This window comes from Henckelia pumila, chromosome 4, assembly GCF_033568475.1.
Source record: "Henckelia pumila isolate YLH828 chromosome 4, ASM3356847v2, whole genome shotgun sequence".
NCBI classification, from domain to species: Eukaryota; Viridiplantae; Streptophyta; class Magnoliopsida; order Lamiales; family Gesneriaceae; genus Henckelia; species Henckelia pumila.
In genome coordinates this window covers 8,554,802-8,577,221 of record NC_133123.1, presented here as the reverse complement: position 1 = coordinate 8,577,221, position 22,420 = coordinate 8,554,802, and the positions used below count along the sequence as shown (strand labels likewise).

At 30.5% G+C, this 22,420-nt stretch overlaps 4 protein-coding genes across 4 annotated transcripts; 2 read left to right on the top strand and 2 right to left on the bottom strand.

Moving 5' to 3' along the window:
• Window positions 1-295: 295 nt before the first annotated feature.
• Window positions 296-2,066, bottom strand: LOC140894383 (1-aminocyclopropane-1-carboxylate oxidase homolog 1-like). Its single transcript, XM_073302893.1, has 3 exons — window positions 1,519-2,066; window positions 901-1,222; window positions 296-739 (listed from the first exon to the last, which is right to left on the bottom strand). The coding sequence occupies exons 1-3, from the start codon at window positions 2,064-2,066 to the stop codon at window positions 488-490; spliced, it is 1,122 nt and encodes a 373-aa protein (XP_073158994.1). The 3' UTR covers window positions 296-487.
• LOC140894384 (enoyl-CoA delta isomerase 2, peroxisomal-like) lies at window positions 1,946-8,241 on the bottom strand. Its single transcript, XM_073302894.1, has 2 exons — window positions 7,460-8,241; window positions 1,946-2,079 (listed from the first exon to the last, which is right to left on the bottom strand). The coding sequence occupies exons 1-2, from the start codon at window positions 8,180-8,182 to the stop codon at window positions 2,059-2,061; spliced, it is 744 nt and encodes a 247-aa protein (XP_073158995.1). The 5' UTR covers window positions 8,183-8,241; the 3' UTR covers window positions 1,946-2,058.
• Window positions 2,870-5,842, top strand: LOC140894385 (uncharacterized). Its single transcript, XM_073302895.1, has 5 exons — window positions 2,870-3,025; window positions 4,579-4,693; window positions 4,776-4,865; window positions 4,965-5,063; window positions 5,538-5,842. Exons 1-5 carry the CDS (start codon window positions 2,958-2,960, stop codon window positions 5,640-5,642), a joined length of 477 nt encoding a protein of 158 aa, XP_073158996.1. The 5' UTR covers window positions 2,870-2,957; the 3' UTR covers window positions 5,643-5,842.
• Window positions 8,242-13,593: 5,352 nt separating the features above from the next.
• On the top strand, window positions 13,594-14,637 carry LOC140867093 (uncharacterized protein At4g14450, chloroplastic-like). The gene has a single exon (XM_073272170.1). It carries the CDS (start codon window positions 13,666-13,668, stop codon window positions 13,993-13,995), a length of 330 nt encoding a protein of 109 aa, XP_073128271.1. The 5' UTR covers window positions 13,594-13,665; the 3' UTR covers window positions 13,996-14,637.
• The last annotated feature ends 7,783 nt before the right edge of the window (window positions 14,638-22,420 follow it).

Below are 22,420 nucleotides of genomic sequence, written 5' to 3'. Positions count from 1 at the left end.
CGATCAACCAATGCTCGAAAAACAGATGGAATGACTGAGCATCCGAGGTGTTTGAATATGATCCAAGAGAGACATGATTCCCGGAGGCCAATTAGGATATGGATTTGGACAAAACTTTGAGAACACGGGATGCATCGGAATGTGGGCATCCTGGTATTTAATTTATACATAAGACAACTAGAAGCTGGGATCGTAGGCTATTAAGGTGTGATAACTACAAGGAAATTCAAACAAAACAAAAACAAACCTCTGATATTTAACCTCAAGGATCTCAAAGAGAGACAGACAACGCCTACAATGTTAGATATCTTCGTTTTAAATTCAAGTTACCAGTACTGAAAGGAGATCAACACCTTGAAGATAGAATGTAACATGATACAACTTAGAGTAGAATTTTCCAGATATTACACAACAAAAAAGCAAGAAACAGATATAATTCATGGCACACAATTGATACTGTTATAAGAGGACAGGCCGCAACGTCTATTTACAACCTGAAATCTAACAAAGCAGAAGTCCCACCTAGGCCTTTTGCATTGTAGTGCAGTGAGTATTCTTGGACTGTGGTTTCCCTGTATTTTGGTGGGTTCTCTTCAGACAGCAGTTCTTCGACAGGTCCATACAATTTTGATGATGGCATCAAACCAGTAGTAAAGAAGCATGCCACGGACACTCTTGGGCCACCAAGATTTGCTACAACTCTGTGTTGGCTGCTTTTAAACTTGTCATTTGATATCAGCTGATCAAAACATTCAAAACAACAATAAATTAACACGGGGAACCCGAATAACACGATCTATGATTAAGGGGACACTACATGTTATAGACTTGTGTAAATTTTATTCCTAGATTTTGACACTAAACAAACAAGAACATTCAAAGTAGTAGAAAGAAGAGTGCCTGTAGAAGGTCTCCAATGTTGATTACTAGAGCTCCTGGCACAGGGGTGATATCAATCCACTGATCATAACAAAGCACTTGAAGGCCTCCTATGTTGTCTTGAAGCAGAACGGTGAGAAAGTCGTAGTCGGCATGTTTGCTTGCTCCTAAGGTCAGCTCGGGCTCAGGGCATGCAGGGTAATAGTGATACAAGATGGCTAGCCCGTCTGAACAACCTATGTTGTTCAGATGATTCGGGTCGAGACCAAGAGCCTCTGATAGTAGCTGGAACAGAAGTCGACCCAATTTTTTCACATGCTTGGAGTACTCAATCATGATGTCCCTGCGAGGAAAACATTGTCACAAGAACAACCGAAGAGACCACTAAATTCTTAAGCCTTTCAAATATATATATAATATCGATCGAGGTTTCGTTTTCTCGCTCAAATCAAACTCTGCTGTGGACAATGGACATAGACATTGTATTCTGAACCTATCTATTAACGCAAATCTCTTGAAATCAATCAAACTCTAATTCTTCAATCTATATACGAACCATGTACAATTCCCACGCTACTATATGCATCCAATGAAAAATTATACTACAAATATTTGTTTTTTTTAAAAAAAAAAAGTTACCTGCATGCCTCAGGCAATTCTTCTGGGTTGGGAATCATGGGAGCCATATTGCAGTAAGTAGTATCCCTCCAATTAGCCGATGCAGCCCTGTACAGATCGAAATTACTATTGTACACAACTGTTTTCATGCCATCTCTTGTATACCACTCCTTTTTCACTTCATTATCCTGCTCATAAAACCTCCTAGTCCCAGCCAGCATTTCATCCAAAACACTCACACCAATCCCATGATTAATCACTTGAAAGAAACCCCAAGTCCCCGATGCATCACGGATTCTGTCGACTACATTTCTTCGTCGAAGCGGGTAATTTTCAATCCCATCAAGATCCAAAACTGGGATACTGAATCCAGGGTTGATGGTGGGATGGGAGTCCTTTTGAAACTTATCTGGTGGAGAAAAGAAAATTCGAGGGACTTTTGTGATTCCGGCATCAACTAGTCCCTTCACACCAGCTTTGGCCTCATCGAATGCTTTTAGATCGCTTGTTCTGTCGAAATAATGCTCATTTTTTGGAGTAATTTCAACTGGTAACTGAGATTTATCCATTGTCTTTGTTGATCTACATGACGATATTGCTGGAATTTTAGATGTGTAAATGAAGTCAACAGCCAAGAAAACAAGCGAAACATGAAGAAAGTCAAATTCTAACGAGAGAAATGAAATTATTATTACTATAATATTATAGTGGTTCAATGTTAACTGCACCAATTGAATTTTAGTCTTAATTTGAACCAGTAACCACATCGATCTCATTATTTGCGGGTGTGCATGTCACATTAAAAAAAAAAAATGTAATTATATACTTATTTATTTGTACGAGGTGAAAAAGTTATTCTATGATGCGAATATCACATAAAATTTGCTCAATACATATAACGGGTCTGGGCTCGGATATCGTTTTAATAAATGAACTTTGATCTGATTTAATCTCAAAAACTAGTTTAAGGATGAGGGTTGTCCACAGATCATATATTGAACTCTCTGAAATTTTATCCTACCGTAATAATTTTAAACTATCGATATAGAACATATTTCAACACATCCCAAATATTCAAGAATGAACATGTGAAACGAGAAAATATTAACAATTGACCATCTATTATGAAATAGACAGAGTTAGATAGATATATCATAAGAGAACTTGAAATTTCCCCGGATATTAGATAAAGTCCACATTTTCTTCAGTAATGTGCAATGAGTTATATTAACATCTAAATTTATATTAAAATATTATTATTATTATTATTATTATTATTATTATTATTATTATTATTATTATTATATAATACAGAACATTACTTTTATTAAGATACATTAATCTTTGCCTTCTGAATCTCGATCCCTTCACTTATTTACACCGTTTTTCACGGTTCTCAGCGCACACACGCAACGGAGAGGGGTAAAGCGGAAGAGCAAAGGGTTGTGGCATTGTGAAAGATGGGTTTCTTTTCTTTTCTTGGAAGACTGCTCTTTGCTTCCATCTTCATCCTATCTGCGTGGCAAATGTAACCCAATTCGCTCTTTCTTTTTCCGTGTTCTTGCCTCTTTATGTGTAGCTAGATCTGTTATAGCTATAGATGATAGATGTGTGTATGTGTTTGTGTGGTGGCATGTCAACAGTTTGAAGGTCGACTTATTTTGTATGGCATTGTGTCATAGTTTCAGATCTACCCCCTTTTTTTTCGTTTGGCGGAGCAATTTGCTAAACCGTTTACGAATCGGAGAAGATGAAACAAAAAATTATATAGCTTCTTGATTTTGTTGGTCCTTGATAGGCATGATTTTAATTTTTATTGGACCTTGAGTTTTCGGGTTTTTCATTTGTGGTTTCCATGCTTCCTGCATTTCAACATTTCCTTTATGTTGGAGAACTGAACCATGTTTCTTATTTGATTTCGAGTGTTGAGGGCTGTTTCGTACTGTGGTAAATGTAAATAAGGGGCCAAGATTACATTTTTACAGTACTTTTGCATAGATATTGTTGTTAGGAAGAAAGAGGACCTCAGCTTCTCCCTCTACTTTGATATTTTCTACATGAGCTTATGGTACTTGTATTTGTTTCAGTGAAGTTCAGTTTCGTTTATATTTTTCGAAATTTATCTCCTCTGCCACTTGATTATGATATACATTCCCACTTGGTTTTGGTCCGCTTGCTTATTTGTATAGTTTTGCACAAGACTATTCTTATGGTGTTGGTCGGTAATGTATATCCTTATTATGATAATGAAACTTCATATTAGCTCACACAAGGTATTTTAGAGTAGATTTACTGATGAGCATTTGCTGAACTACTTTTGTCGTCATTCTTTCATAGAGTTAGCTGATGATAATTTGAAGATATTCTTGTTTCTTATGAGCCACCAATGAAATGAGCAACCTTTACTATTTGATTTCCTTAGTTCTTTTAGCCTAATACATGTGTTTTCCATCCATCACAATTCACATGTATCACCTTCTTGGCATAATAAATTGCCAAGACTCGAATTAATTGGATAGTGAGATATTAAAGCTGATATGGTGGAATCTTAAATCTGAAATTTTGGAAGATTACATTTTGGCATTGAAGGAAGAGCTTAAGATTGTCCAGACAAAACAAAAATATGGAGATAGCCGTCTAAAAATAAGAATGGGTGAAAAGACAACTTGGATGTGGGTAACCCTCCCAATATTACTGATAAATTTTAACATTTGGAATTAGAATAATCAAATTAAGTTAAAATTAAGTTCTATAGACTTGCCGATTGTATTCCCAACGATAGCTTTACTTGTTTGCGAAACAGTCAAGTAACCAAACATGTTAAGATTTTCAAAGTATGATTGCTTATCGAGATTGTCAAACTAATGGAGGCTTGTAGTTTTTTATAATTCTTTTACTTGAGTGACTAAATTCTGATTGTGCGTATCAGAGTATGGTTGTGAGCACCCAAGTCATATTTTAGTTAAATATTTAGAGAAAGACATGTCTGGTTGTGTTGTGTTCAATGTAAATCATCGACCATTCCCATTTCAAAACATTGTATTGCGTTGCCTTCTACTGATGCGGCTTGCATTATTGTAGGTTCAATGAATTTGGAGACAATGGTGGACCTGCAGCTAAAGAATGGGCTTCCAAGCTACATTTTGTCAAGAAGTTTGTTGATAACAAAATCGGGAAAAACGATTTGCATGTTGATGTATAGGCTCTATATTTTCAATACTTTTTCTTCCCGGGAGTGCGAAATGGTTTTTTTCCTCATTATGTTGTGCGATTTGCAGCCCAAGGCTTTTGTAGCTGCCTGTATTTTCTTGAAGGGGTTAGGAGGTCTTTTATTTGTGATTGGCAGTGGTTTTGGTGCTTTTCTTCTGGTATGAACTCACTTCAATATTCCTACACCTTACTCAATACCAAACTCGTTAACACATCGTTACCAATACATTTATGTTCTTTTTTATTGAATCGTGCAGATATTGTACTTGGTTTTGACAGCACCTATGTTGTATGACTTTTACAACTACGATGTTGGTGAGACAGAATTTATCAGGCTTTTGCATGAGTTCCTCCAGGTAATGTTGAAAGCTTCAAACTCAAATAAAGGACTTTCTTCAACTCATTCAAGCATATAAAAATACCCAGTCTCATAATCTATTATGAGATATAACAGCACACCATTCAGGGGTAATGGGAAGTTTGTCTCATGATCTATCAGACTTCCTATGTATTTCATTTACGTAACCCTGTTTGGAAATGAGATACCTTGTGGTGCAAATGAATTCTTTATCAAATCTTAGGATTTGCTCAAATTCAATGTCTAATGTCCTCGATCGTCATAAACACCAGACATGACAATATTTTCAGTGGCGTTTGAACTCGACAGCCTCTTGAGCATGGCTTAAACTTTAGTTATTCCGATAATTACGAAATCGAGTATTTGAATATGGGTGGCTGTTTCCATCCTCTCTTATTCTTAAGGTGAAATGGGATTGACCATTTCATTATATTTTCAGTTTGAGTAACTTTGGTTTATAATTTGGTGGCAGTGTGTGGCATTTGTTGGTGCACTATTATATTTCCTAGGGATGAAGAACTCTATCCCGAGGAGGAAGCAGCCACAGAAAAAGGCCCCCAAACCAAAGACAGCTTGAATCCTAGGATTTGAATTAGATTGTTTTAGTTTTAAAGATTGATTTATTTTTTTTTTAGTTGCCTTCCACTGGCAGGCACCAATATTTGGTAGTCTGTTTTTTTCTCAGTTTATTTTATTTTTAATTGACAAAAGAATCGATTATTTATCCACCAAAGTTGGAACCTGGATGCCATAAACATTTTTGGCTCTGTTTGAACAATGAAGGTGTTTTTTTTAGCATTCATTTTCTTAAGATTGTCTGATTTTTCTAAAATTACATTGTATTATTTCATTTTGTGATAATTTGTGAAATATTCAGAAAATTAAAAATACAATATTATTGATATAATTATTTTAAAATCTTTTCTTGTAAAATCAGGTATGTTAACCCATGAAAACAGTTATACATAATGTAAATGCATGCATACATACATATGTATATATTATAAGCATTGTTTTAAAAAGCGCTAGGCGGTAGAAGGGCGGCGACCCACCTTCTAGCGCCTAGCCGCTTAGGCGGGGCATAGGCGTTTTTTTTTTAACCTAAAACATTAAAATCATGAAATATTTATGAGTTTTATTGTGAAAAATAATTTATGTCTTATGTTTTTTTTTAGTTTTTGTATAAAATTCTTTTAAAACTTTAATAATATAGTAAAAAATATATATATATATATATTAATATAGTCAATACTCAATAGTTGGGGAGACAGCAAGAAGGTTGAATATTGAAGACAAGTTCACGACTGCTTTTCTTTGTTTTCTTTCACTTTTTATTTTGTTTTGTTTTGTTTATTCTCTCTTTTGATTGTGGGCTTATGGTCTTTTTTCTTCTTTCTAAATTTTCTTTATTATTTAAAAAAATTAAAAGTTTTTTTTATTATATGGGTAAACCGCCTAGGCGACCAGTTAATCGGGCGACGCCTAGCCATTAATCGAGGCGGCAGGCCGTCGCTCAACACCTAGGCAGCGCTTAGGCGGGGATTTTTAGAACACTGAGTATAAGACTGTATTAGATTAATCTTTTCGTGTATGATTAGGTATGTTAACCCATGAGAATGAGTATATACGTCATTCTTGTTATACCTCAAGTATTTTAAAATACATTTTTTAAAAAATCTTTTGAAATCGTCCCATCAAAAATTTAATTTTATTATATTAATATTTTGTTCGATTAAAAAATATTATTTTTTATTTTAAAAAAATTGTTTTTATTTATTCAATCCAACGATTTCTTAAAAATAGAGATAATATATAATAAAGCGACTTCATTTTTATTTGTTGAGAAAATATAAAACCGACAGTGATTTTATGGAGTAAAAAGCTTAATTATCACCACCTACAAAATATACTTAAATTTTCATTAAATAAATTACGTCAATATTATAGCTTAATTCGAACTAATTTATAACAGCAGCTTCGTGAGTAAATGACAACGTTTCAACGTTACTATCTTATATAATAATGGTAAAAAGTACTATAAAAACGAAGATGGAAACATGGTACATAATTTAAAATTTCATTGCATAAGTAAAATAGTTTTTGATTCGAATAATTAATTTGATGCTGCTTTCAAGCTGCAATCTTTAAAACAATTTTTCTTATGATACAACTTGCCATAAAAGTTCAAGAAAAATTAAACATTAATATTTTTTTGACTGTCAACTTCTTATTATAATTTATTGAGAGATAAAAGATGTATTTAATTATAAGATGTATCAACCACAAAGGAACTTTTATTCGGAAAATGAAATAGCATTCTTTTTATTTATTACCTTTTCCATCACACAGAGTGAAACGAAACCTAATGCTATTTCAAAGTTTTGAAAGCATTACCGTCTCACCCTTCAATCCCAATAACCCGCAAGCTTCCGGGTACAGAGCAACCCGAATACCCGCGTACGCTTTCCCATCCCACTTCCTGTTCGACAACTCCTCACCCCTGCGCATTGCAGCCGCCACCACCTCCTCCGCACTATCGTGCGCCGAGTCAACAATCCCCATCGCCACCGCCTCCTCCGCCCTCACCTTCGCAGCCTCCAGCACCAATCCCCGCCGAGCAGAACTGCCCCCGACTTTCCCCCTGATCAGAGCCGTGAAATAATCCGGCAGAGTCATGCCTATATCCAGCTCGCTCATGTACAGCACACTCCTCGAAGAATTCATGGTGATGTAATCGTGGCTCATGGCCAATATCAACCCAGCCGCCGAGGCATGGCCGGTGACGGCGGCGATGGTCGGCATAGGAAGAGCCATCAAATCCGCGACGACTCCTTTGAAGAGATCCACCATACGGATCAGCTCGTCTCTGGCGGCTTCGGCGGAGCCGGATTTGAGCCCGACGGCTTGAGCATGTCTCAGATCGAAGCCGTTGGAGAAGAATTTTCCTTCGGACAAGGTGATGAGAACCGATCCGTGCACCGCTTGTGACTTGACTTGCGCTAGAGCCGAGCGGATGGAGGCGATGAGCGAGGGGTGGAGGCGGTGCTCCTGATCGGCTTTTCCGACGCCGGTTAACGTCAGAATGAAAAACTGGCCGCGCCTCTCTAACGTACACATGTGGAAAAGGATAAGGGCTCTGAGTCGTGATTTCTTAGGAAGTTGAGAAGAATCAATTTATCAATAGGTAAACATTGATTTTGCATCATACAAATATATAATCAATTTAATTAATTCATATAATATAATAATAACAATGCCCATTCTACATATTTTTTATTTATTTTTTCTACAGACTAATATTTTGATTAATTAAATAGATAAAATTTAAAACGTGAAATGATTATGTATTTATTGTCTATTTAACGTGGAATTATATATATCTATACAATATAATAATGCCTAATTTTTTAGAATAACTACTTTGATCAAATTAATTAATTGACAAAAATGTCATTTATCATTTGTAACTATTTTATTTTTCAATTAAAAATATAAAAAAATATTTATTAATTTTTAGATGATTAATATAAACTATTTATGCATGTTAAGTTTTGCTCGTGATATATATATTTTCGTCTTGTATGTGGTACCAATTAGGTGAAAGTGGAAATATATACACATGTACAGAATATAAGCCATAGACTCGGAAGAATAGCCAACTGAAATACTTCAATTAGATCTTTTTAAATAATTAATTAATTAAAAAATTGTTTTTTTAAAAAAATTTAGACATTCGGTTACAACATAAGTTTTTAAAAAAACATTTATTTAAGTATTTTTTTGGAAATCAAAAATGTGTTTTTTTTTGTTTTGCTTTAATTTCTATTTAAAGTTTTTTTAAAAAAAAATATATTTTTCAACATTTATCTAAACGCTAAAATATTTATTATTTTTATAAATAAAAATACTATAAAAAAACTGAATTTATTTAAATATTTTTTTTAAACTACAAGTTTTTTTCCCAAACACGCTCATAATCGGGTCATGAAAGTTATCATTTCTTAGTACAAAAAGAGAAGAAATTACGTGAGTCGAGGAACCAAACAAATAATAATCTGAAAGCGGATTCTGTCATACGGACATATTTTGTCCGCTGATGATACTGGGGCCTAACTGTTGGCCCAACCTAATTTAGTCAAATAATGGGCTGTCAATATATACATTGGCCCAAAAAACACTCTCGAGAAGTAAAAACTCTCGATTAAAGAAGACTTGGAGTTGTGTTCATAATTTGACTTGTTCCATAAATATGATTAGACAATTTCAATTCAATTTCAGTTCAACGATTGGCAAAGCATCACCACGTTTTATTTTCCTGCCTTTGAAATTTTTCCATGGTCGGCTGACATTTCGAGGCATTTATAATTTGGTTCCCAATCATCTTTTCAATCAAGTTTCTAAACGATAATAATACAATAATATTTTTTAAAAAAAGGATTAGTTTATATGTTTCTCATATCAATTTGTTGGATCAAATGTATTCTTTTTACCTTGAGATGAAATTTATTTCTGTAATGTTTTCTATTAAATAAACAATAGATTATTTCTTAAAATATTATTTTAAATCTTTTTAAGCTTTTGAAATTTATGAGATATATTGTAATGTCTTACATCTTACTATGAAATCATTTTAAGCTATTTATATATACACGATTTTTTGTTTTGTAGAATGAAAACTCGGGGAAAAAAAATAAGACTAACAAATCGAATGAGTGGGACAGAGAAAAAATAATGACAAATGTAGTGATTATTTTAGTTATTTTGAAAATTTCTTTCTTATCTTTTTTTTAAAAAAAAAAAAATCTTATAGATCCTTTGTAAAAAATCTAAAATTGAGCCAAACAAAATGTCGTCGGAATTGGGAAAAATAGCTGCCGTCAATAAGTGGAGGTGGCATTTGCAAAAATGAATCGTTGCAAATCCACAAATTTTAATATTTTAGTATCACCTTATTATTTTCTTCGAGTTAGTAGTAGTATAAATCGTTAAATTAACTTTATTGTCACATAATTAATGTGTAAAATTAATTATTATCTTTGAGTGAATTAAATTAATTATTGTTTTCTACCTTCTGTGAAGAAAAAAGGGTTCATTTCAATCTACATTTACAGATATTACTCTCATGATAGATCTAAAGGTCTTCATTTATCAATACATACGGGGTCCACTAAAAATAATTAACTCCATATTTATTGGTAAATGTACACCGTTAAATCTATATCAAGACAGTGCCTGTATAAATAGGATCTGATTTACCATAAAAAATTCAAGAGTTCATCGGTCCAAAAATTGCCACGTGAGGATACCACAACCGTCGATCATCGGGAATCAAAACTGATTATAGTATTATACGACGTTTAAATATTTTATTACATTGTAACCCTCATTTTGTACGCATTTTTCAAAATGACCCCACTAACCTTTTGTTCTCTTTGTAACTCATTTAATATAACGGTGAACAAACGTTATCCGCCCGCTGACTTTTCAGTTGGCCCTCTTCGTCGTATAATATAAATGAGTTGAGTTGACAAATTTTCAACTCGTTTAAATAATGGGTCGGTTCGTCTCGTCAAATGATAGGTTGTGTGCTTATCCGTCTCAACACGCCAAATATAACTAAAAAATGATAGTTCGATCCGTCCCACACCGCAAAATAGATAAATTGAATTGATAATTTCTCAATCCATCTAAATAGTGGACCGGCCCATCCCGCCGGTCAATTTTGAAAATTCTAAATACTTGCAATGTAAATAGTTGCACCGTTACTAATTGAGAGAATATTCCGTTGTTTTAGAAATATATATTAGATCACAGATATTTTTGTCAAACGAATATGACGAATATATTATTTGAATCATATATAAAAAAATAATTTTTATTATAAAAATTACCATAGTTAACACCTTTCATAAAAAAAAATATGTGAAATTGTTATACCAAATTAATTACATATTCAAAATAATAGAGTTATTTGCACCCAACATCCCTGTGAAATATTGAAAATGAACACTTCTCCCCTGTGAAATTTTAATAGGCATCTTAAACCCTAACCTTTTAAAAAATTAGCACACTCGCTCATTCAGATGAGTGATTATTGCGCACGCGCCCTTCATGCGACTGAACAAAGATTTTGATATTTGTTTTGCACCAAATACCCCTGTGAAATATTAAAAATGCATATTTGACCCTTGTAAAAATAACTTTTAAATCTATTCAACCTATAATACATAATTTTTATTAAAATCTAATTATAAATATTTAGCAAACATTTTTCGTTTTATTAATTTTATTTTTAATTTTAAATTTATTTTGATTATATAATTATTTTCTAAAAAATATTATTATTTTATCTTGTTATCATTATTTTATTAAACTTACTTCTTATTTTCAACTTTTCAATTAAACATGCATTCATAAACAAGTATTTAAATAATTTCAAGTACCAAAATATTAAACTAAACCGATAAGTTCAAACATATTGCTTTTCCGATTTAGTATTATATATTATTGAACAAAAATTTAAATTTTTCGAGAATATGCATTGCACAAGTTGTAATAAATAATAAAAAAATAACATGCTTATATAATTATAAATTGAAAAGTACCATTCATGAACTTATCATTTGGTTCAATATTTTGATATTTTTAGATATTTAAATCCTTATTTATGAATCATGTTTAATGGAGAAGTTGAAAACACGAAATGATTTGATAAAATAATGATAACGAGATAAAATAATAATTTTTTAGAAATAAATTAATTGAAAATTATAAATTTAAAATAAAAACTAAAAATAAATAAAATTAAAAATATTTGAAAAATATTTTATAATTAGATCTTAATAAATATTGTGTATTATTATTTAATGCAAATTCTGCAATGCATTTAAAAAATTTAGATTTTGGTTCAAAAATCTATAATCCTAAATTGAAAAATATTAATATGTATGAAATTATCATTTTGATTTAATATTTTGGTACTTTTAGGTATTTAAATCTCGTTTATGAATGCATTTTTAATTGAGAAGTTGAAAACAAGAAGAAAATTTAATAAAATAATGATAACAAGATAAAATAATAATATTTTTTAGAAAATAATTATATAATCATAATAAATTAAAAATTAAAAATTAAAAATAAAATTAATGAAACGAAAAGTGTTTGCTAAATATTTTATAATTAAATTTTAATAAAAATTATGTATTATAGATTGAATAGATTTAAAAATTATTTTCACAGGTGTCAAATATGCATTTTAAATATTTCACAGGGGTATTTGGTGCAAAAAAAATATCAAAATATTTGTCCAGTCGCATGAGGGGCGCGTACGCAACAATCACTCATCTGAGGGGGCGAGTGTGCTAATTTTTTAAAAGGTTAGGATTTAAGATGCCTATTAAAATTTCACAGAAAAAAAGTGTGCATTTTTAATATTTCACAGGGATGTTTGATGCAAATAACTCCAAAATATTATGGTAAAGACAAAGACTCAAAGCAAAGTTATTAATTATTCCTTCCCGTTAGAAAGTAGTTGGGTTGGTTCGGCGTTATTATAACTAACAGCTCATCAGCTTTCCAGCTAAGTAAATAAGCGAGTGGCGCAAGCTTTTATTCTTTCTCTCTTTTTTTTTATTGCATTTTGGTTAACTATATTAAGATAGTTTTTGGGAGAGATACTAAGAAGTATTTATCAGTTTTTCATTAACAAATTTTATAATTTTATGAAATTTTGTTAATGAGAAGATGAGAAGTGCTTTCTAGAAGCTCTCTCAAACACTACCTAAAGGTACTCGAACACAATTTGCATGATGATTTATATTTTTTTTTGGAAATATAATCCTACAACTTGATGTTTTTTTCTTCTGTCGCGTATTTTTTTTCCCCAAAGAAAAAACAATATTTTTGGATGATAAGAAGGTTGTGGCACGAAATAATGGTCTCGGTAGATGATATATATTAGATGGCATCGTAACTAAAAATAAAAACCATATGCATCGATTTGTGAAATCAAAATTTGAATTATTTACTAAAAGATGAAATAGATACACTCTTGTTATTTATCATATACTATTTAATATTATTTCCAAGGAGATAATACGAAGAAGAAAGGTACATAAAATAAGATCACAAAAATATTTATTAGACCATAATTTTATGAGATGAAATTTATATCCGATTAATTTATTAACAAAAATATTAATTTTCACTTTAGTTATAGACCAAATTCACATGTCTATTTGGTAAGAAGACTTGAACAAGACGAGGTCACACCATTAAAGGGTATAGAAAATAAAATATTTTAAAAATTGTAACAAAAAAATCTTCACAATTAGGTTAATTTATAAATTGTCCGAATCCAGAATTTAATTAAAATAATTTGGCTCCGTCTTAAGGCAGAGAGGGTCAAACCAAGCCTCGCCCAGTCAAGGCGGAAAAAAGCCTTTTCTTTGACCGAAAGTAAATGACAGATTTACCCCAAGCGTGTCTTCCACGTGCCCCGTATTTATAACCTCCCAATCCCCCATTCCAGCTCAACCCATTTCTCTCTCAACGATTTCTCACCCATTTTCTTCCCAATCGGATTTAAGTATTTAACAAATATGGCTGATTTTAGGAAAGGGGATACGTCGGCGCGTCGCCAATCGACCCGTTTACAGAGGAGTGCACCGGCGTCTATACAGATCGCTCCGGCGACGGAATGGAAAGTGGCCATACCTCTCTTGTCGCCGTTGATTCTGTCGCCTCCGTTTGATAATCTGACGGATGAGAGGAAGTCCTGCTCCGATCGTAAAAACGAATCTCCGGCACCGGCGATGGTGGCTGGGAATCCGGATGTAGTTATGAATAAGTGGCGGCACCCGGCGCAGCCGTTCGGTTATGAGCCGGTTCCGTTTTTGCCGTTTGTGTGTGCCGGAAAGTTAGATAGATGATGATATCCTTTTTTCTAGCTTTTTTTTTTTTGTCAGTAATGTATATTCATAGATTTTTATGAGATGTGATTGCTGGCTTTTCACAGTTTTATTTTTTGGGGTATTTAAATTTTTGTTTTTTTTAAAAAAAAAATCTGATTTAACCTGTTTTTGATTTTTCGATTTTTTTTTGGAATCAACCTGGTTTTGATTTAAGATGGTGTCGATGCGAACACAAAACCAAAGTAAAAAAATTCAGTCACCTTCCTTGTTTTTTCATAGAAAATTAATTCATTTTTTAAGGATATCAATGCATTGGATAATTTAATAAAAAATAATGTTATGATTGATTGATGACAATAATGTTATGATTGATGATTGATAAATTATGATCATCCTATTTATTTTATTCCAAATTGTGGATTTAAAATATAAGATTGTGTATGGATTGATTAATTTGAAAGAGCATTTTATAAAGTAACAATGTTTGGACTTTAAAATTTTATTAGTTAGAGAGGAATTAATGAATCGAATGTATTTTTAATAATTAATTATATTTATTTATGATGTGAAAACATGTGGTCTCTGTTTATTGGGTAAAACTTAGAACTAACACAATAGAATATAAATGACGTTAATTGTGTAAAGTACACTGAACAAATTTTGTGCACCAGACTAATCTAAAAAATTGTATTTTGTTCGTACACAATGATTATCGAGTTTAATTTTTAATAATCTCTTCAAACACATATTGTTTGAGTAAAATATAACACGATTTAGAGTACAAAATATAACCGAAGATTTCATCTCATTGCCCAACCTAATCTCCTCTATCTTATATATATATATATATATATATATATATATGTGTGTATATGTGTGCGCGCGCGTGCGTCTGTGCTGATCTCTAGTTCGACATATTTATATATATTTTGTGTCATAAGGAGGATTTTGTTTTTCCAATTCCGATTGACATAGATTCAAGAAAAAAAATACCAATTGACATAAAAGTAAATTCGTGGTATGGGCGATTAATTAAAGTAAATTTCAATTTTTTCATTTTGATGTAAACGTGTTTGATTTTCATTTCTCGGGCTTACTTCAAAGATAAGCCCGTCAAAATTTGAGGTGTGGGCGATTATAAATATATTTTTAGTGATAGTAGTCTTTTGGACAAGGGGATAATTACAAATAGCTCGGTTTTGGATTCTTTTCATATATATTTATATATTATATAATATAATATAATTATATTATAATATAAACAAGTGGTGGGGCTACAATGTATCAAAACTTGGAATCTTTTATGAAGAACTCTCAAATGGGTTGAGTTAGCGGGTTTGGTCTGTCGCGTCTTGTTATATAGGTAAGTTGAGTTGTCAAATTTCCAATTCGTTTAAATAGTAGATCATTTTGCTCAGTTTTATCAAATGGTGAGTTGTGATGGGTTGCAGACCAACCCATTCTAACTTGTCAACTATAATTAAAAATTAACGGATTGATCGTCTCGCCGACTCTACTTTACTTGGATGAGTGTTTTTTTATGTATTTTTTCAAAAGTGAAGATTGAGTGTTTTAATGGAAGATGATTTCTATCATTTATGTATAGTCAAATTTTGTGACGCTTGAAAAGACATGAATGAGTTGTTATCGAATTAATAAATCCATGCTTCAATCTTGCATATTTCCTGTGTGCGTGTCTTACGTCTATATATTTCTGGATGTTATATATCGTGAATTACTTTTTATATGTTGTCCACCTCGCACACACTCATGGGCTTTTTTATTAAAATATTATAAAATAAAAAAAAACATATGAAAATACAACATTTTACAAATGTTGATCAATGTGGTGCAATCCGGTGGCCATGTTGGCAGAAGCTTGACAGGACAATAAGTTACGGATTATATATATATATATATATATATATATATATATATATATATATATATATATATAGTTTTGATATGGTAAACACTTATCATGTCCATTTGTGTGTGCACCTGCTGATGTGGCGTTCATCTATTAGATGTAGATGATGACACGTCAGCGGTGCACACAAAAGTGCACATCATGAATGCTCATAATATCAAATCTATATATATATATATATATATATATATATATAGTAAGCACCTATCATGTGCACTTGTGTGTGTGCACCTGTTGATGTGACGTTCATCTATTGGATGTAAAGGATGTCACGTTAGGGGTGCACACAAAAATGCACATCATGGATGCTCATAATATCAAATCTGTGTGTGTATATATATATATATATGGGATCCGAAACAAGCCGGTTGTTTTTAAAAAATACAAAACTTATAAATATTTTTGATTTAAATTTTTAAATATTTAATCAATTTAAATAAAATAATATATGTGTTTCAAACTAATAATCGAGATAAACCAAATCAAATTATACTCGCACTTAGATAATAGTTGATATTTAATTTAACATAATTGGAATTAACGGTTAAATTTTTTATTGTTTGGATATATTTATAATAATAAAAATTTATTTTTATTTTTTTATATCTATTGTTTATTGAATTCAGTACATATTTAATTATGAAAAATCGGCTAGTTTAACATATCTTTTTTCAGTTTATTTTTTTCGGTCAATCGATCATTTATTGACCCAAAATAAAAATTACAAAAATTTAATCTTTTTCGAATTATTATAGTTTCAAACAACTCATTGGTTTTATAATTTTTATTTAATTTTAAAACATCCAGGTATCTAATCCTATTTTATTTCACTAAAAACAAAATATTTTATATAGATCGAAATATATACAACACGGTCAGCTTTATTTTTATAATTTTTGAATTTTTATGTTATTATTTTTTTAAAAAATTCATTGTTATTATAGAGAGAAGAAACAAGCCGAGAGTGTTACATGTAATTCGATTTATATACAATATTTTGTTTTTAATGAAATAAAATAGAACTAGATAACAATATTTTTTAAAATAATATAAAAATTATAAAACTAATGCAGTTGTTTGAAACTATAATACTTCAAAAAATATCAAATTTTTGTAATTTTTGTTTTTTGGTCAATAAATGATTGGTTGACCGAAAAAAATTGACTACAACAAGACATGTTAAACTAGCCGATTATTTCATAAATAAATATATAAAAATAGAATCCGTAATTCAGTAAACAATAAATATAATTAAATAATAAAAATATATATTTTTATTGTAGATATATCCAAACAATAAAAACTTAACAATTCAAGTGCACCTATGTCAAATTAAATATTACTATTATCTTTGTGTAAGTATAATTTGATTTGATTATCTATTATCTAAATTATTAATTTGAAACACATATATTATCTTATTTAAATTCATTAAATATTTTAAAATTGGAATAAAACTAATATTAATTTTGATATTTTTTTAAAAACAATCGACCCGAATCGGAACAATATATATACAATATATATAAATATATATGTCAGACTTTCTGCCATGGTGAAAGAAAAGTCTGACAAATCCGGGACAGTAAGTCCCGGATTGCAATACTTTGATATATTTTTCTAAAATGTTGTATTTGTATATGTATTTTTAATTTTTATATTATTTTAATAAAAAGTCCCACACTCATGAGTCATGATTCATACACACTTATATATATTATAACATAAAAACTTTTTGTAGAAAATAGGTTAAAGAATGGATAAGAATGAGAAGCTATAGATTTTAGGAATAAATAAATATATGTTTTTTTTTATTTTTCTTTAATTCAGTTGAAAGGTATTTTTGGAAAATCACGTTTATATACCAAATGTTGTTTTTATTTGGTGTACTTGGTTTATAATAGTATCATGACAAAAACTATTATAAGATGGTATCAATGGTCATTTATTTAGACGGGTCTCTTATATGAGTTAGCCATTAAAAATTATTACATTTTATGTCAAAATTATTACTTATTATTATAAATATGGATATGGTTGATCCGTCCGTCTCACGGGAGTGTTACTCTAGTAATATGTATGTATGTATGTATGTATGTATGTATGTATGTTTGTTAGAGAGATATTTGTTATATTCATATCTCAAATTTGAGATTTTGTATAGTTTTAAGACTTTGATGCTAAGTAATTTATAAATCAAATCATTGCTTTTGCTAATTTAACACTAATAAACTAAAGAAGTGGCATTTATCGAAATATAATAGAAAAATCATATCAATATTACCTTCAAAATTATTTTCGATTTTGCTGTACAAAAAAAAAAAATTTCTTTTTATGTTCATGAATCATGTAGGCCTGTTGGATCGGGCGATTGTATATATATATTTTAACCACAGTCAACTGTTTTTTAAGAAAATGACCTCTTGTAATGTATTTCAAATCATTTGGTGAGATCATTTTTTTTTTAAAAATAATTAAAAAAAATTATTTTCCCAAATCCCCCCTCGTTGATCCGGCCAACATTTGTGGACTTTTAATTTTTTCCAATTTTGGAAAATTCATTTAAAAAGTAATGAGAATTTGTTGTCTATTTGTGCTATTATTATTTTTTTTGTTTAAATAACTATTAATCATTGTTGAACCTTAGAATAACTAGTTTTTGGTACAATGACATTTTTTTTTATCAGTTACAAAAACAACATTTAATTGTGGGTATTTGATGGACAAGGAAATCAATCCGCGTAATTAATATCTTCAGGTTTTTTTTTATATTTGACAATAAATTCAAATTTTGAATATATAATTTCGAAATTTAATTTTAAAAACAATTAATAGTGACCTAATATTATTATTTGAATATATAATTTGGAAATTTAAAATTATAGCACAAAGTACAAATTAAAGTACCAACTTGATGGATTACGACCTAAAAATCTATTGGGCTCAAGCTTGATTATGAGACCCGTTCCAATTATTTTTTGGTCAAGAGTCCAATTAATTGATAAAGCCCAAGAATTATTTATTGGGTTTATTCTTATTTAATCACTATTTAAGTATATTATTTAAAAAAATTTACTATTTAAGTATGTTAATAAGACCCAAAAATCTATAAAACTTGCAAATAGATCAAATCATCTCATTCTTAAGACACACTCATTTTTAATCATTATAACGATATGAACTCAATTAATATTCTCATAATAATAGGTGACTTGAGTCTTTAACGTTGGAGTATCTTTGTCGAAAACCATCCCAACACGTTTAACTTTTAATTATGACGTAGTAAGGATCCATTGAAGATTGTGATTGAGATCATGCAAGTGACTGTTGACAATCCGGATTCTGCGGAAGTAATTTTTCGAGTACAAATATTTTCTGGCCGCATCACAACCCAACCGAATTAGGTATGTAATTATATTTTTTAGGTATAAAGTGGTACATTTTTTTGAGTCGATATAGGTACATATAGATAAGTTTTATTTGTCTTAGAGACTGAATTGGGCTTAGTTTTACTCGAATTATTAATTTAGCCCATCATAAATATACCACTTCTAAGTTCTAAATCATAATACCAATAATTAAAGTCCAATGTAACACATTCCCACAACGTGCCATAAGCTGCAAACACGCATTGACAAACGCTCGTCATAAATACAAGTTGTTTTCATTTTCAAAACCAAGTTTATGTGACTGGCACATTAAATATACCACTTCTAAATCGAGATCCAAAAATGATAAAAATTTTATTTATTTATTATTAATTTTTTACCGTAGAAATAAATGGATAAACCCCGAACCCCACCAAGCCCTTTGGGGCATGTGGGTTGGCCGGAGAATTGGGAACGCGAGTAAGGGGGGGTTAGGTAGAATATGTTGATTTATGGATTTAGTTGTACAGTTCTTGCAATCCATATCTTTAGCCTAATAAATACAATAACGATGTTAGCTGGTCCAATATTGGACAACAAGTGCGTAGGTGTTGATGACTTTAACCTTGTGTTACTATTATTGACAGGTGTGTCGTTTTGTAAATTTAATAGATGAATGTCACACCATTCAGTATTATGTAAATGTTTACGGTGGTTGTTTAGAGAACAAAACTAATATTATTATCTGTTAGTAAGATAGTGTTTGAATTAGCTTGTAAGCTTCAAAACAGTTTATAAACTGTTTTAGATCTTATAAGTTCTTCCAATTTATTTGACAATAATTTGGTCAAACAACTTATAAGTGATCAAAATAAGCTGACAAACTGTTTTTAAAAAAATTAAGGTGACTCTAATTTTTTTTGAAAAGAATTTATTTTAAAATTTTATTTCTATAAAATATCATTGTATCTTTGTTACAATATCTCACATTGAAATATTAAACTAATAAAGAGTTAGTTATAAACTCATGAGGCAACCTTATCCAATAGGTAAGCCTTTTGGGATGAAAACCTCATGAGTTTATAACCTAATATTGGTGCTCTCGTTGAGAGTCGTAGTAGCGGAAGGGGCGACCTAGAAAAGGGCTACCACCAAAAGAAAGGTGAATGAAAGTCATCTAGAGTAGACCGTCGCAGACGTCGGCTTCTCAAGAGATCGGCAATGCTACAATATCCCACATTGAAATATTAAACTAATAAAGCGTTATTTATAAATTCATGAGGTGTCCAATCTTTTCATAAATCCCAATGATGTCCTTCACTCATAAATTTTACTTATTTTTTAAATTTTTTTCCCCAAAGAATATAAATTTTTCTAAATTAACATATGAAATAGTTTTATTATTTTTAATTTAGATTTAAAATTTATGATGAAATTTTAAAAATATTTTAAATAACCTTCATATTATCATATATTTTTAGTAGTTCTGACAATAAAAAGATCTTAAATATCAAACACATCAACATTTTAGTTTGTTTAAAATAAATTTATACAAACACTTTAACATCTTATTTTAAAAGTAATTTATCACAGCTTATAAGCTCCAAAATCAGTTTATAAACTAGTATAACTTATATATATTTTTAAATAATTAAGCTCAGACAAACAATCTCTTATTTGATATATAATTATGCGCCATTGGATGTGTTGACCTTTTCTAAAAATTAATATTAAAAGTAGTGCTGACTAATTTATCTAAGATTTATAATATTTATAATATTAACATGGTACACCGATCCAATCAGCCGTAGTTGAGGAGGTGCAACAACAATACGTTACGTAACCATATAATAAATTTTTTTTTCGGTTCTACTTCAACAACGTAATTCTTTTCAAATCTCTAATTATTAATTCTGCACTTAACTAATGGGTAAGATGATAAAAACGAATGACATAAGATGATAGATCAATATATTTTGATACTAATTATTTATAAAACTTAAGCCAAATATATGATAGAATAATCAATCAGTGTGTTATCTACTGCATCGAATGATAGACCACTGTCTTTGGAACCATTGAAACACGATTTCAGGTGACAAGTTGTTGGTTGTTTTGTCATTTGTTGTTGTCTTTGGACATCCAAATCCCCTTTTGATTTGTTTGCTATGTCCGCATCCACCTTCAATTCGTTTTTCACCTAAACCAAAATACCAACTCCAACTATATGTATATATGGACAACTCCACTCATATTCTAATCAAAATATTAAGTTTGAAATTAACTGTAATTAATATGTTTTCTCTCAGTTATAATAATCATATATACAACACATGAGATCTAACATTTGAATGGACACAGTTCACTAAATATTATCCCAAGTTTCCTCTAACACATGAGCTGATTAAATTAAAATAATCTTACTGCAAGCACTGCTTTTCCAATAAAATCTATGTATGGTAATGGACCCGAAAGGTTCATCCTGACTCTGGTCTGTGTGTGTATTTTGCTACACCTTTACGTGCATTGACTTTGTAAATATGTCGAAAACATTTTATGGTGGCTTTCAACTGGAAAAAGCCGCATTTGTCAGCCCTACAAATGGATTTTGGATTCATTTTTGGATTCAAAATACTCCGGGCGTGATATCACTATTCACTGCCCACAGAATTCAAATGTAAAAACAATGTTACTTATAAATTGTATCTTGTAAAATATCAATATTTTGAATTCGAATTTTGAGACCAGATCTTACGCTCAAAGCTCAATTTTAACCATTCCATTGCCAAACTCGAAAAATGGTTGGGCAAGCCACCTTATCAGTACCCCTTCAATTTGAATGCCAATATTTAACTTATTCTAATAAAGTTTGCAGATAGAATGAGAGTTCGATTGAATGTCTACAATAGTTTCAAAAATAGATCTCTAATAAGATAATCTGACATATTTATATTCGTAAAACAAGTTAAAAATTTTTAATGAAAATATAATATTTTTTTCATGGATTAGATCGAATAGCAGATTCATATTATAAAATTGAGTTACGATCTAATAGAAATTTTTGTGCACTTTTCAGACCGAATACTTAGGGGAAAAGATTAATATTATATTGAAATTCCAAAGGAATGACATAATGAATGTGGCA